We start from the raw sequence: 13,027 nt of genomic DNA, 5'->3' as shown, positions 1-13,027 counted from the left end.
ATTTTGCAGAATTATTAAATAAAATAGTTGTTAAGTGTTTGGGTATATGAGAAGGGATTGAGGAGAGGGTGAAGTTGGTTAGAGTATCAGATCCTAGTTTACAATGGTTAACTTTCAGGTTAATTTACAAATACATAGGTTTAAAGAATATATTTTGCTTAATGTTAATACTAAGTATCATGTCACCTTATAATTTTCCATTATTAAAATTATAACTTGATACTACCCTGTTATTGAGACAGATTTCCATATCAGATAATAAAATTGCTTAAACTTGGAAGTTCAATATATGTATGGGTATTTTTTAAATTGTCACATGATATTATGATTAGGGCTTTGTTGTATACAGAATGCTTCCACAGACTTCATTTTGCCATGTGTCTCATTCAGCTTTGTAAGGTAGATTGAGAGGATTGAGGATATTGAAGCTTAGACAGTTAGCCTCTCCAGGGAAACAAAACTGGTAAGCAGTAAAGCTGCAAGTGATAAGCTAGGTCTTCTCATTCTGCTCCTCAGTGCACCACAGTGTATTCTCCTTAAAGGAAGAAGACTGTATTGCCCCATATATAAGACACACCATTTTCTGAAAAATTTGGGATCTAAAAATTGGGTGCATCTTATACAGTGCTTGTACTTTTTTGTTTGTTTTTTTTTTTTTTACTTGCAGTTCCCGCTTTTTTACACTTGTTGTCTTTGAGCTCATTGTTTAGCACTCACTTGTTACTGGTGTATTACGGTAGGTTACGTTTGCCACATTCTGCCTAGAAATGGCTCAGAAAAGATTTTCGTACTGTGCTGAATTCAAGTAAAAAGTGATATAGTTTGCAAAAGTGAATGGAAATTGTGCTGCTGAATGTAAATTGGGTCTTCCTCCAACTGAGAAATCAATCTGAGACTGGCTGAAATCCTACTGGAAACACCACAGCAGAAGAAGGCCATGAGAAGCAAGTCAGCAAAATGGCCTGATGTAGAGGGAATTAAAGATATGGATTGAAGAGCAAAGGACAGTTGGAATTCCTGTGTCCACAGTGCCTCAGGTTCATGAAATGGAATGGACTAAGCATGCGTATATGCACCAGACTTGCCCAAAAGATGCCTGAAAGCTGTGAGTAGAAAGTCCTTGAATTTCATCGTTTTGTTACTTGATTTCAGAAGACACATCAGTTTGAGTTGGGACAGATTGCAAGTATAGACGAAGTCCTTCAATTTGATGTCCCAAGTAACAGAACTATTGATAAGAAGGGGGTGAATACTGTAACTGTGAAGACAAGTGAACAGTTGTTCTAGTTTATTGTGCTCATGGAACCAAGCTGCCTCCTATGCTGGTTGTCAAATGCAAAACAATACCAAAAGAAGACATTCCTCCAGGAGTGATTGTCCACATTCATGACAAGGGTTGGATGGATCAGGATGGGAAGAAGATCTGGTTTGAGAAATTTTGGAGAAGACGACCAGGTGGACTCTTATGCAAACTTGCCCTATTGGTGCTTGATCAGTTCAGGGCACACATAACAAAAAACACAAAGAAGATTGCTGCAGAGCAAAAAACAAACTTGCCGTCATACCTGGAGGCTTGACATCCAGCTCCAACCACTTGCTCTCAGCATTAACAAACCCTTCAAAGCTGCCATGAGAGATGAATGGAATCAGTGGATGAAGTCTTCTGGGGACTATTTTGACACCAGCTGGAATAGTGAAGAAACCAATTATAGGAGAAGTTTGTACCTGGGTGAAAAGATCCTGAGATAATATCAAGATTGAGATCATTGTCAAGTCATTTAAGAAGTGTGGCATTTCAGAGGTCATAGATTGACTGAGGATGAGGCAGTATATGAAGACCGTGATTTGTCATCAGACACAGATGAGGCCAAGCTAATGGATGGGAGTTTTGACAGTGATGAGGAATTGTGTGAATTTTATGATGAATACATTTTTTCCCCAAATTTTGGGCCCCAAAATTAAGGTGCATCTTATACATGGGAGCATCTTCTACATGAGGAAATACGGTAACTTAAAGTTCTCTCTACAATGTAGTGTACTCTGGTGCATTTATAAATAATTTGAGAGATGATTTTTTAAAATGGAAAAAATGAGTTTTCATCTTTTAGAATAATTTATTATGAATAAATTTCATTTGCTTATATTTAAACATTCTGTAGTTTGAATATACTGTACTTAACATATTGTTAGTCACACTTGCCATTATATACTTCATGTGAATATTTAATGCTGATTAATTACAATATCTGCAGTCACTTCTGGCTTATAGATAAGACAATTGTCAACTTCCTTTTCTTTCCCCTTTAGCCGCCATCAAAGAACAGACGAGAGAGAACAGAACTGAAGCCTGATTTCTTTGATCCAGCTTCAATTATGGATGAATCAGTAGGTTTAATTTAAATGTACACCAGGATTGCAAAATCAAGAATATAGGCAGCCCCTAAGTTTAAGGTTGAAGAGCTGAGACAGCACATCAAGAATGGATTAGAACAATTGAACAGGAGAAAAAGAGGCAGGCAGGAGGGATTCCAGAGGAAAGGGGGGAGGGTGACCGACTAGTAGTACCATGAATGCCTGGCCAAGGGGCATTTAAAGAATTTTGACTTTTCTTTTAGGCTTGAGTTATCCAGTGAAGGATTATTTTTGTTTTTTAAGCAAGAGAGGGATAGACAGGAAGGGAGAAAGATGAGAAGCATCAATTCTTCTTACGGTACCTTAGTAGTTCATTGATTGCTTCTCATACATGCCTTGACGGGGGAGGGGGGCTACAACAGAGCGAGTGACCCCTTGCTCAAGCCAGCGACGGTGGGATCATACCTGTGATCCCTGCACTTAAGTTGGTGACCCCATGCTCCAGCTGGTGGTCTCGGGGTGTTGAACCTGGGTCCTCAGCATCCAAGACCGACCAACATTCTTATGAACTGCACTTCCGTGTGGTCAGGCCCCAGTGAAGGATTTTGAAGGGAGTGACATGATCAGAATTATGTTTCAGAAAGATTTCCTTGGTATTTATGGATGGATAGGATGAATGGGAGGAATAATAATCATATGAAGACTTAATGGAAAATAGAACTGAACAAGGAGTTTGATAATAAAGAGACGGGGATTGAGAGAATTGATTATTACATATTGCCAATTTTATTTCTTAAGTATCTCTTATACCCCTTCCTACTGCTGTATTTTCCCCAGCGATGCCTCGGTTCATTCAGGTCCTCCTTAGTTTTCACTTGGACTGTTGCATTAGCCTTTAAATTGACCTGATGTTGCACCCTCCTTTATCTCTCTTGGAGTCATTTTTCTAAAATGCAGATCGGATTCTCTAACTTTGAGTTTTAGTTTTTTCACTGATACTAAGAAAATATTCTGGCTCCTTAGCCTAGCAAACAAAGCATTCTGTGATCTGGTTCCTTCGCTGGTTATTAGCCTCGGCCTTTTCCTGACATGCATCCTATGCTCCAGCCACACCAGCTCCTGTACTTCCTCTCAGACAGAGACTCTGCTCTTTCATGACTCCATGACTTTGTATAAAATTTTCTTTGTCAGAATTGCTCCTTTTCCCCCCTCCTAGTGAGGTCCTTGTTTAATAGTTTTGACGTTGCCTGAGGAGTTTTTTCTGACTTGTCTAGATAGATGCTTCATTATCAGCTTCCATAACACATTGTATACACTTTTATTTTGATAACTACCAGATTGGCACAGTGAAATAGGATATAATGCTCAATAGACTGAACTCTAGGCAGTGATCATTTTATTGATTTTGATTTCTGCCTGGCATAGTAGGTGTTTAGTTTTACTTGTCAAATGAATAAATCAGTTAAGTGCTCTTTTCATTCCCTGTTTATGCTCCTCCTAACGGCTACTGCCTCATGCGGCCCCACCCTCTGAGGCCTGCCTTCAATGCCCCATTTCTAGCATTCTCTCCTGGCCCTCACTTCATAATTTGCTTTCAGATAGAACTCTTGGAAGAATTTTGAGTAACTCATACTAACATATTATATTAGTAAGACCTGTTATTTCAGCTAAAAGATAGTTTCATAGAGCAGCAGGTATAGAAATCTTTTGACAAGCCACCTTGGGATGTTTTTAAATTAGTGTTTCTCAGTCTCATGTGCATATGAATCATCTGGCGGCCTCATTAAAATGTAGATTCTGTTTGAATAGGTCTGCAGTGTGGCCTCTGAGTCTCTTATCTCGAGCAAGTGCTGTCAGTGCTTCAGGTCTGCCGACTGTACTGAGTAGTATAGGTGACCTAGGCTTACTCACAAGTCTATTTTTTAAATGCATATTAAAATCCTGATTATCTAGTAGTATGTATCTTCCCAATTTGTTAAATAAAACATGAAGGTAGTTATTGTAATGAGGGGTAAAATAGAATCTTTTCAAGCAGATAAGATGAAATGTATTAATATTGAACAATTTATTGAGCTATAAATTGTTACTAAAGTCAGTGACATACTCTTCCTGCCCTCAAGGAGTTCATATTACAGTCCGCCTTGACTGTCAATTTGAAATGAAAAAGCCAGAAGAAGCTAGTGTTTGGGAGCTTGAGTACCTAACACTGTCTAAGGCATGATTTAGTTTGGTCTTTTCAGCAACCTCACAAGAACGGTTGTGGGAGCCCAGTTTACACCCGAGCAAACTCAGACTGAAGAGGCAGTTCAGGGACTCGCTCAGCTACACCAACTTGGCGTCAGTGTTAATTCAGTCTGAGTTCCTTCTGATTTAGAAATCTTGTGCTGTCTCTAGTGTTGTATTTCCCAGAACTGAAATTGGTCTTCATTTGGAAGAAACACCAAGAAAAGTAATTTAGAAATGGAAATGATTAACTATATTCAAAACTGATATGAGCAGTTAGAGATTTCCAGTCATGTCAAGAAAACCTTAGACATTTGTTTCCTTAGTCTCTTACTAGAGTTGCAAAAAGCTGTTCTTGAGTTCAGATTCACTAAAACAATGAAATACCTCTGTAAATGATGTGTACATATTTTTGTCATTTAACATTTAGAAAAAAACCCCTACAATCTAAGTAAGGCCCAAGGTAGAGGTATAATGATTATTGAAAACTTTGGGCATTCTTGTTATATGTTATAACTAAGGGGGTAGTAGTTTAGTTGCTTCTACTAAAATTAGGAAAATGAGCACTTGAATCTATTGCTGTATTTTTACAGCATCACCACATGATGGCAGCAGACACATAACTGAGTGCTCAGTCTTTCAAGATTCATGATGCTTCTTGAGAAGTTTTGGACCATACAAATATATTTGTTAATACTAGTTTGTTTTTAATATACATTAAACTTGACCTCAGATTATCTCAATAATAACTTAAATGTAATAATGGAATATTTTAATGCAAAAATCTGTGTTTGCCCTTATATAATAGCTTACATCTGTTTTTACTTAAGTCTGTGATAAGTCATTTCAAACAACAGTAAAATTGGACCTTAAATCTTTTTATAGCCAGTTCTAAGGTTCTCCAATTCTAAGTGAAACAACCCAAAGCAGTCTAGTCTAGACACTTTAGGTTATTATGAAATAAACCCTAAATTTATCTTTTGTGACATGATATCCACATAGTTCAGAAATGTAAATATAAACCTGCAAGCAGATCAGTGTCAGATTCCGGGTGCGTTCTAGATTTATGACTTAATTAGTTTTATATCTGGAGACCACATCACTGGTTGCCCTGGCACATCACTGGTTGCTTTTTGCCGCTAGTGGGCCAGTGTTCCACAGCACACAAAGCTTGCTTTTTGTACTTTGTAAATATCTGCTTAAGTGTTCATTATTGGTAGTGCCAATTAATTCAGGTCAGCACAAAGAGAGAAGGTGTTGCTACCGCCATTCTTCTGTGTTGAGAGTCTCTTATTACAGATATCTGTAGTATAAAATTAGTAAAAGAATGTTTCAGTATGATGGAGCTAATTTAGTGTTCTAGTAGAAGAATCTACATGTAACCCAGTCTATACCCCAAAAAATCTATTCAGGTTGTTTCTAGTTAGGCACTCTGTTTGGCAAGAGTTTGAGTTAACTTCATGCTACACTCGACGCTAAGAATTTCTAATTAAGATTTTACCTTCGCTCATCATCAGACCTTCCCTTCCACAGAGTCCCAAGTGTTAGAGCTAGAAGGGACCTATAGACATCTGGGCTTCTTTGGTGAAAACATCTAACCACCCTGATTTTGACTAGCCAGAAAAGGAGGACCTGGAACCTTGTTGGTGGGTGCGGGGGAGGGGCTGCGTAGTAGTAGTGGATGGCAGGTAAGAAGTGAGGTGCATCAGTCCTCTCTTCCCACCACCGGGGGTTCCAAACACTTAACTGTTCACTACGGGCAAGCTGCAATCTGGCAGATACTAGTTTCCTGGTCTGGAACTGCACAGAGCCTTCAGATCAAAACAATTCATGAGTTCTATGAAAGTAAGAGCCCTCTGGAATCCCATCCTGAGTTCATTACCTCACCTTTTAATATCAGTTCTTACTAGCTTATTATAGTATTTACAAATACTACTCAATTCTCCTAGTTAAGTGTAGAGTTATAATTGAATAGCCTGACTTTTAGTATACAGCCCAGAGGTCCATCTCATTCTCACTTAATGAACGAGGGGAGTAACTCCATTCATCATCTGCTTTTACTTTTTTTAGTTAATGACAATGAGTTATCAGAGTTGACATAAATTCTTTCCCTGAATGGGATGTAAAGAAAAGAAAGTATCACTAGAAGTATGTTTGCCTAGCTTTAACCATACTTGCTGGATTTCTTAAAATTATAGTTCTGTCCTTTCACTCAGGCCAGATTTTCTAAAGAAAATTTCCTATTTTGTACATACTTGTATTATTTTTGGATGTTTTCAGTCTGTGAGTTCAGATGTTTTGTCTTAAGAACTATACCCACTTCACAGACAGGTGAGCGAGTTGGCCAGACTTTCTTAAGCTCTTTTCAGCACACCTGTGCCAGAAGCGTCTGTCAGGAAGTACGTGGTTTGTTCCTTCAGCCAGTGTTGCGCGCTAGTGTTCAGGCTGGGATCTAGGCAGTGGGGTTTGTGTAAGCATAGGACAGAAACAGGGTTCCTACTCCTAGTTAGATTTGCCAGGTAAGTAGCATCTTGATTGGGCCTGTTGTTACTCCATTATCTATCAATGGCCATTATAACTTGAAAATAACATCTAAAGAGGGAGATTTTGCAAAGTGGTATTATTAGCATGTTATTAAAATTAATGTTAATCAAGTATTGTGATAATTTACAGATATGTATTACAAAGAAACGAATGACAATTTTTAACGAGATTTTTTCTCTCTCTCTCATTAGGTTCTTGGGGTGTCAATGTTTTAATACCAGTACACAATTAAATCTGGTGAAGTCATTTTCTAAGTGGAAGAGGAAATTTTAAAATAAAGTGTGGTAGATACAGTGAAATTCTGTACAGATTTTTCTCTAAGGAGAATATGACATGCTTATGCTTACCAAGATCAAGTGCATTGAGGGGCAGTTTTATTTGCCTGAAAAAAGTAAAGGACAAGTAAACAATTTGATGATAAGCTACAGTTTTTCTTAGAAAGTAAATATTTTATTTATGCGCTGTTAGTTGGCTTTTGAATCAATTATTTCATGCTTTTTTAAAAAGAAAATATAAGAATCTGAAGAGGCATTTGGTACAGACATGAATACTCTCACATTTATTTACTGGGTGTACTGAGTAATGATGACCTCTGCTGGATTTCCTGTTTACATCCAAGAAATAAAGTTAAGGATGGATTTATTCCCCTGCCCTAAAATTATAGGATAGAATTGTTTTTAGCATTCTAAATTTAAATGCTTCAGACATCAATCAACAAAGCTTTCTTTTAAATATTGTAATTGTGGAGAAAAGTAAACTTATAAGCAGAACTTTTACAATTTTTTCATCTAAAATGTATTTTAAGATATTTTTAAAATTCAAGAGCTTCTCTATACTTTTCAGAAATACCCAGACGCAGTGAACTGCCAGAAGGTAACCAGTCTCAAACATGCTTGTCCCATCCTCAACCCTGAAAGTTTGCTTGTCCTTTAAGATAAAAATGTAATGTTGTGATATTCCTTCCAGTAGTGCCACTGTATTTTGTCTCCAAATAAAAGAAGCTTATTGTAGTATGTTTGCAGAAAAATTCTAAACAAAAATTATACAGCTTATTAGAGTGTGGGAATAGGGATCTAAATTTTAAATAAAATTATATATATATATAAATTGGTGCTGATTTTATAATTGCGCAGTTTGTTTAGTTTTTTCTTACTTTTAAATTCCAACTTAAAATTATGAGGTTTCAGAAATATATTGAAAGTTTAACAATGTTTAAAAATAGAAAAGCATGAGTGTTCATGCTTTAAAATGATTTTTAAATTTGTATTTTATATTGTTTTATCTATCTGTCTTTGCAAGCAGTCTTCAGGTAAAGATAACTTCTAACAGGTTACAGTACATTTCCTCTGTATGTAAATTAGATGGGATAATAGAATTCATAACCCATAATATTCTTTGAAAGCTAAGCTTTAAACTTCATTTTATGTCCTTTCACAATAAATTAGTTTAAAACAGAAAGTGGCCACTTGCCATTTTGACATCAACTCATTTTGCGAGGCTTAGGCAGCTAGACATCATTTAAAACAAAATATTAACTTATATTACATGTGTATCTATCTTTCGTCAGTCATCTCTCAGTTCTTGAGGTATATTATTTTAATCATTCCATGCCTTAATATGCTTGCAATACAAGAATATCTTCAGATGGATGAATACCAAAAGGCTTCCAGTTCGTAGACTCAGAAATCAACAAGCATTGGGGCTGTGGTAGCCAAAAACCATAGGTTAGCTCAAAGGTCGTGATGAAGTACAATTATTTTATTAAATCATGGTTAATAACAAATGAAACCAGACTTGTCTAGCAGATTTTCCATCAACAAATGCTGTTAATGTGCGAAAGTATTGCCTATGTTGTTTTTCACACCACTGCATTTACTAGAACTGCTGAGAGGACTGTATATATGATTTTAAACCTAAGTTGATTTTTTTTCTCATTCTTGAAAGAAGTACTTCTTTGTGAAAGCAGTTCTTACAGCTTTGTTTTCAACCAGCTAAAAATGTTTTATATATTACTCTAACCTGTTGTCCTCCACATTCTATTGTCCTAATTGTACTGTTTTCTGATTTGTATTTATGTCTTGAGACAGTAACTTTTTGAATAAAAATAAACCTACAGTGTGTTGTATGTTTTATCTTTTCTAATTGAAAGAGGGTGGCTATAAATGGTTTAGAAAGTATATCTAGGACACCTTTGACATGTTTGAGTAGGAATAATTTATAGAAAACATTACAATTTCATAGTTTTAATAAATCATGTATTTTTAAGGGAGACTAAATCCCTAATTGGGTTATTACTTTTAAAGTGAGAACCCATGACTATTATTGCTTTAATTTTTCTCTGGTACGGGTTAAACACTTTTTGAAATAGTTGCATTGATCATCCGGGATACATTTGAGTGCCTACGATGTACTAGGCATGTTAGAGACCCAACAGTAAACAAGGTCGACAAGGTCCTCCCTAGTACATCTAGTGGGGTTAACAAGTAAGGAAAGAAAACAATAAATTTGTGATAGGTGCTGAGCTAGAGAGTTGAGTGAGTGTGTGTGTCTGTACCTAAATAAAACTTCCCTTAGTTCAGAGGGGTGTGCTTGGAGGTGAGTGAAAGTGAACATTTGAAAAAAGAATTTATTTATTGAACTCTTACAGTCTTCATTGTGTTAACAGGATTTGCATTATGCTCTGATTTGTGTCATAAACTGATTCAAAGCAGTGTGACACTAGCACATTGGCATTTAGACTGGTTTGTAGAGCATAGTGTAAGACCAGTCTTCTGTCATTGGGGATTCAGAACTGAAGTTGGTAGTGAATAATAGCTAGTCATTATTTTAAGTGGTTTACACACGTTAACGTATAAAACATGATAATATATAAGTGATACATGTTATTTTCCAATACCCCCCCTCTTTAATAAGGAGGCAGTAAGGAAAATGAGGCAGAGAAGTTAAAACACCCTGGGCAAGGTTCTGTGACTAGTGATGGCTGTGTTGAAGTCCCGAGAACAATGATGCTGACAGTGATGCATGGATAACAGAGATGGTTACATAAAAGTAAAATAGCATGTTCCTCATTGTGCCATGGTAAGGAGCATCTTTGAGTGATGTGAATCAGCATTGCCCTTAACTATGATTCTGCCCAGCTGGCATTAAATCTGAGCCATAAGCCCATCAATAGTTTCTAAAGTTGAGAGGGGAAGAAAGGATAATCCAAATGAGATGTCTTCAATGTCTTTCCACAAAGGTAATTTGTAAGGATTTACATAGATGAATTCCAGGTCAAATAGATTATTCTGGTCGCTGTAATGACTCATCAAAAGGAAGTATAGCAATAAAGCCCAAGGCCTCTGGTTATGAGGAAACTAGGTGATGACATTCAGTAAATATCACTTCAGGTCAACAAGTCTTTTGACCACTGTGTACCTGGCCTTGTAGCTGCTTAGCGAAGACCAATAAGACAGACTTTGTTTGCAAGTTGCTTACAGTTCCACTTGAGGTTGGGATGCATTCAAAACTGACCAGGAGGTGGTGCAGTGGATAGAGCGTCTGACTGGGATATGGAGGACCCGGGTTTGAGACCCTGAGGTCGCCAGCTTGAGCGTGGGCTCATTTGGTTTGAGCAAAAGCTCACCAGCTTGGACCCAAGGTCGCTGGCTCGAGCAAGGGGTTACTCAGTCTGCTGTAGCCCCACAGTCGAGGCACGTATGAGAAAGCAATCAATGAACAACTAAGGTGTTGCAACGAAAAAACTGATGATTGATGCTTCTCATCTCCGTTCCTCTCTGTCTATCCCTCTCTCCGTCTCTGTAAAAACAAACAAACAAAAAAACTTATTAAAATGTAAGTTCAGTGTTTTTACTGGGTGTTAAGGGAGCCCAAAGGTATTCATCTTTTTTCCCCTCTTTTGGTATAAAGTTCAGATACAATGAAATGCTTTAAGTATAAGTATGTATTTTTGAGGTTTTACAAATGCTTAGAGCAGTTTAACTGAAACCCCTATCAAAGATACTGAAGATTATCATTAACCCAATCAATTCCTTATTAATTAGTTTCTGCTTTCATCCTTTCTATGGAGGCGGCAGCTGTTGCTTGGACCACAGATCAAATTTGGCTCTTCTAGAACTTGATATAAATGGGATCATATAGTAGGTATTGTTCTGGAAGGTTTCTTTCACCCAGCATGTTTCTCAGATTTATCCATGTTGTATCAGCAGTTTCTTCAGTAGTTGATGGACATCTGCATTGTTCCCACTTTTGGGCTTTTATGGAGAAAACTGCTTCTTGAGTGTTATTTGAAAAGCTGAGCAGTGGGCTAGGCTAAAGCTGAGCGGGGGAGGGGAACAGGGTGAACAAGATAATTCCTGACAAAGGCAGCAGCATACACCATCAGGGATGCAAGTTATTTCCTAACTGCTGTGGGGTGGGTGGCAAGACTGGAAGAGAGTTGGCCGTCCATGATCACATCAACTTGACAAATGAAGGGCATTCACAATTGGTACTTCTGTGGTGTCTCCAGTGTCACATGTATTGTTCCTGGAATTGCCAAATATCCAAAGAAGTAGAAGTAGGGTACCTTCAGCTTTTTAAAAAAAGTTTGCTTTGGTTTTGTTTTTGTTTTTGGCCCTGGCCGGCTGACTCAGTGAGAGTGGCACAGCATGTAGAAATCCCAGGTTTAATTATCTGCCAGGGCACACAGGAGAAGCGTCCATCTGCTTATCCACCCTTCCCCCTCTCTTCCTCTCCCACAGCCAAGTCTCCATTGGAGTAAAATGTTGGCCCCGGGTGCTGAGGATGGCTTCATGGTCTCCGCCTCAGGCTAGAATGGCTCCGGTTGCAATGGAGCAACAGCCCCAGCTGGGCAGAGCATCACCCCCCTGGAGGGCATACTGGGTGGATCCCAGTAGGGTGCATGCGGGAGTGTGTCTGCATCCCCGCTTCTCACTTCAGAAAAATAATTTTTTTTAAAAAAAATTCATTTTAGAGAGAAGAAAGGCAGAGGTGGGGACAGTAGGAAGCACCAACTTGTTGCTTCTCATATGTGCCCTGACCGGGCCAGCTCAGGGCCTCGAACCGGTGGCCCTAGTGTTTCATGTTGATTCCTTCTCCACTGCACCATCACTGGCCAGGCAGAAGTAGGGTGCCTTTTAAATGAGTTGTGATAAATTTGTTTAATAATATGGATGTTTTAATCACATTAGACTTTATTCTACCATTGAGAAAAATAATGCAGTTTATCAGCTGTGTAGTTTTAGTAAAAGTAAGCTGTATGGTTAGAGCATTGTTTTGAAGGGCAGAGGTTGCTGGTTCAACCCCCGACAGGGCACATACAGGGACAGACAGATCAATGTTCCTCTCTGTCTCTCTTTTCTGTCTCTCCCCCTAAGGTCAATAAAATAAACAGGAAAAAAAGCTGTAAACTTCTAAAAAATAGGTTCCTTCATTGAAGTCAGTTTGGGGCTTGATAGTGTGAACTTAAAATGTCAGCTACCATAAGTTTTTTCTTTTTTTAATTTTTTACCCTCTGCCATCTTAAGTTCAGGATAGGTGTGAGGAGTTGAGTGACTGGCAAGTTAGCTTTTAAATGATTTTTGCAGTACGTAAGGCAAAATTATAACTTATTTTGAAGGGAAATAGTTGGGTGTTTATTGTGGCCCAAACACTATTCTAAGTGCTTTACTGGTTCTTGCAGCAAGTTTATACAATAGTTGATATTACCCACATTTTACAGACCAGGAAATTGATGCACAGGTCAAACTAACTTGCCTATTGGCACTTACGTGATGTAATCTAGATACGAAGCTAGGCCATCTGACTCCACAGTCCTTGCTGGTAACTTCATCTTTGTGCTACTAAATATACCCACATACTATCCTCTGTATTCCTATCCTATACACTTTTCTTTCCAGTGCGTAAA

At 37.9% G+C, this 13,027-nt stretch overlaps 1 protein-coding gene across 5 annotated transcripts in view; it reads left to right on the top strand.

The window, feature by feature from the left end:
• STAG2 (STAG2 cohesin complex component) overlaps positions 1 to 9,237 on the top strand; it is a 154,731-nt gene extending 145,494 nt beyond the window's left edge. For all 5 annotated transcript variants that reach the window (XM_066248616.1, XM_066248617.1, XM_066248619.1 and 2 more), the window contains exons 32-33: positions 2,308 to 2,385; positions 7,311 to 9,237. In XM_066248616.1, the coding sequence (XP_066104713.1) occupies positions 2,308 to 2,385; positions 7,311 to 7,334 (102 nt within the window). In that variant the 3' untranslated portion in view covers positions 7,335 to 9,237. The remainder of the gene's footprint in view (positions 1 to 2,307; positions 2,386 to 7,310) is intronic.
• Positions 9,238 to 13,027: the final 3,790 nt, after the last annotated feature.

This window comes from Saccopteryx bilineata, chromosome X (assembly GCF_036850765.1).
Source record: "Saccopteryx bilineata isolate mSacBil1 chromosome X, mSacBil1_pri_phased_curated, whole genome shotgun sequence".
In the NCBI taxonomy this organism is placed as follows: Eukaryota; Metazoa; Chordata; class Mammalia; order Chiroptera; family Emballonuridae; genus Saccopteryx; species Saccopteryx bilineata.
The sequence above is the reverse complement of the archived record's forward strand: the minus strand, read 5'-3'. Positions and strand labels throughout refer to the sequence as shown.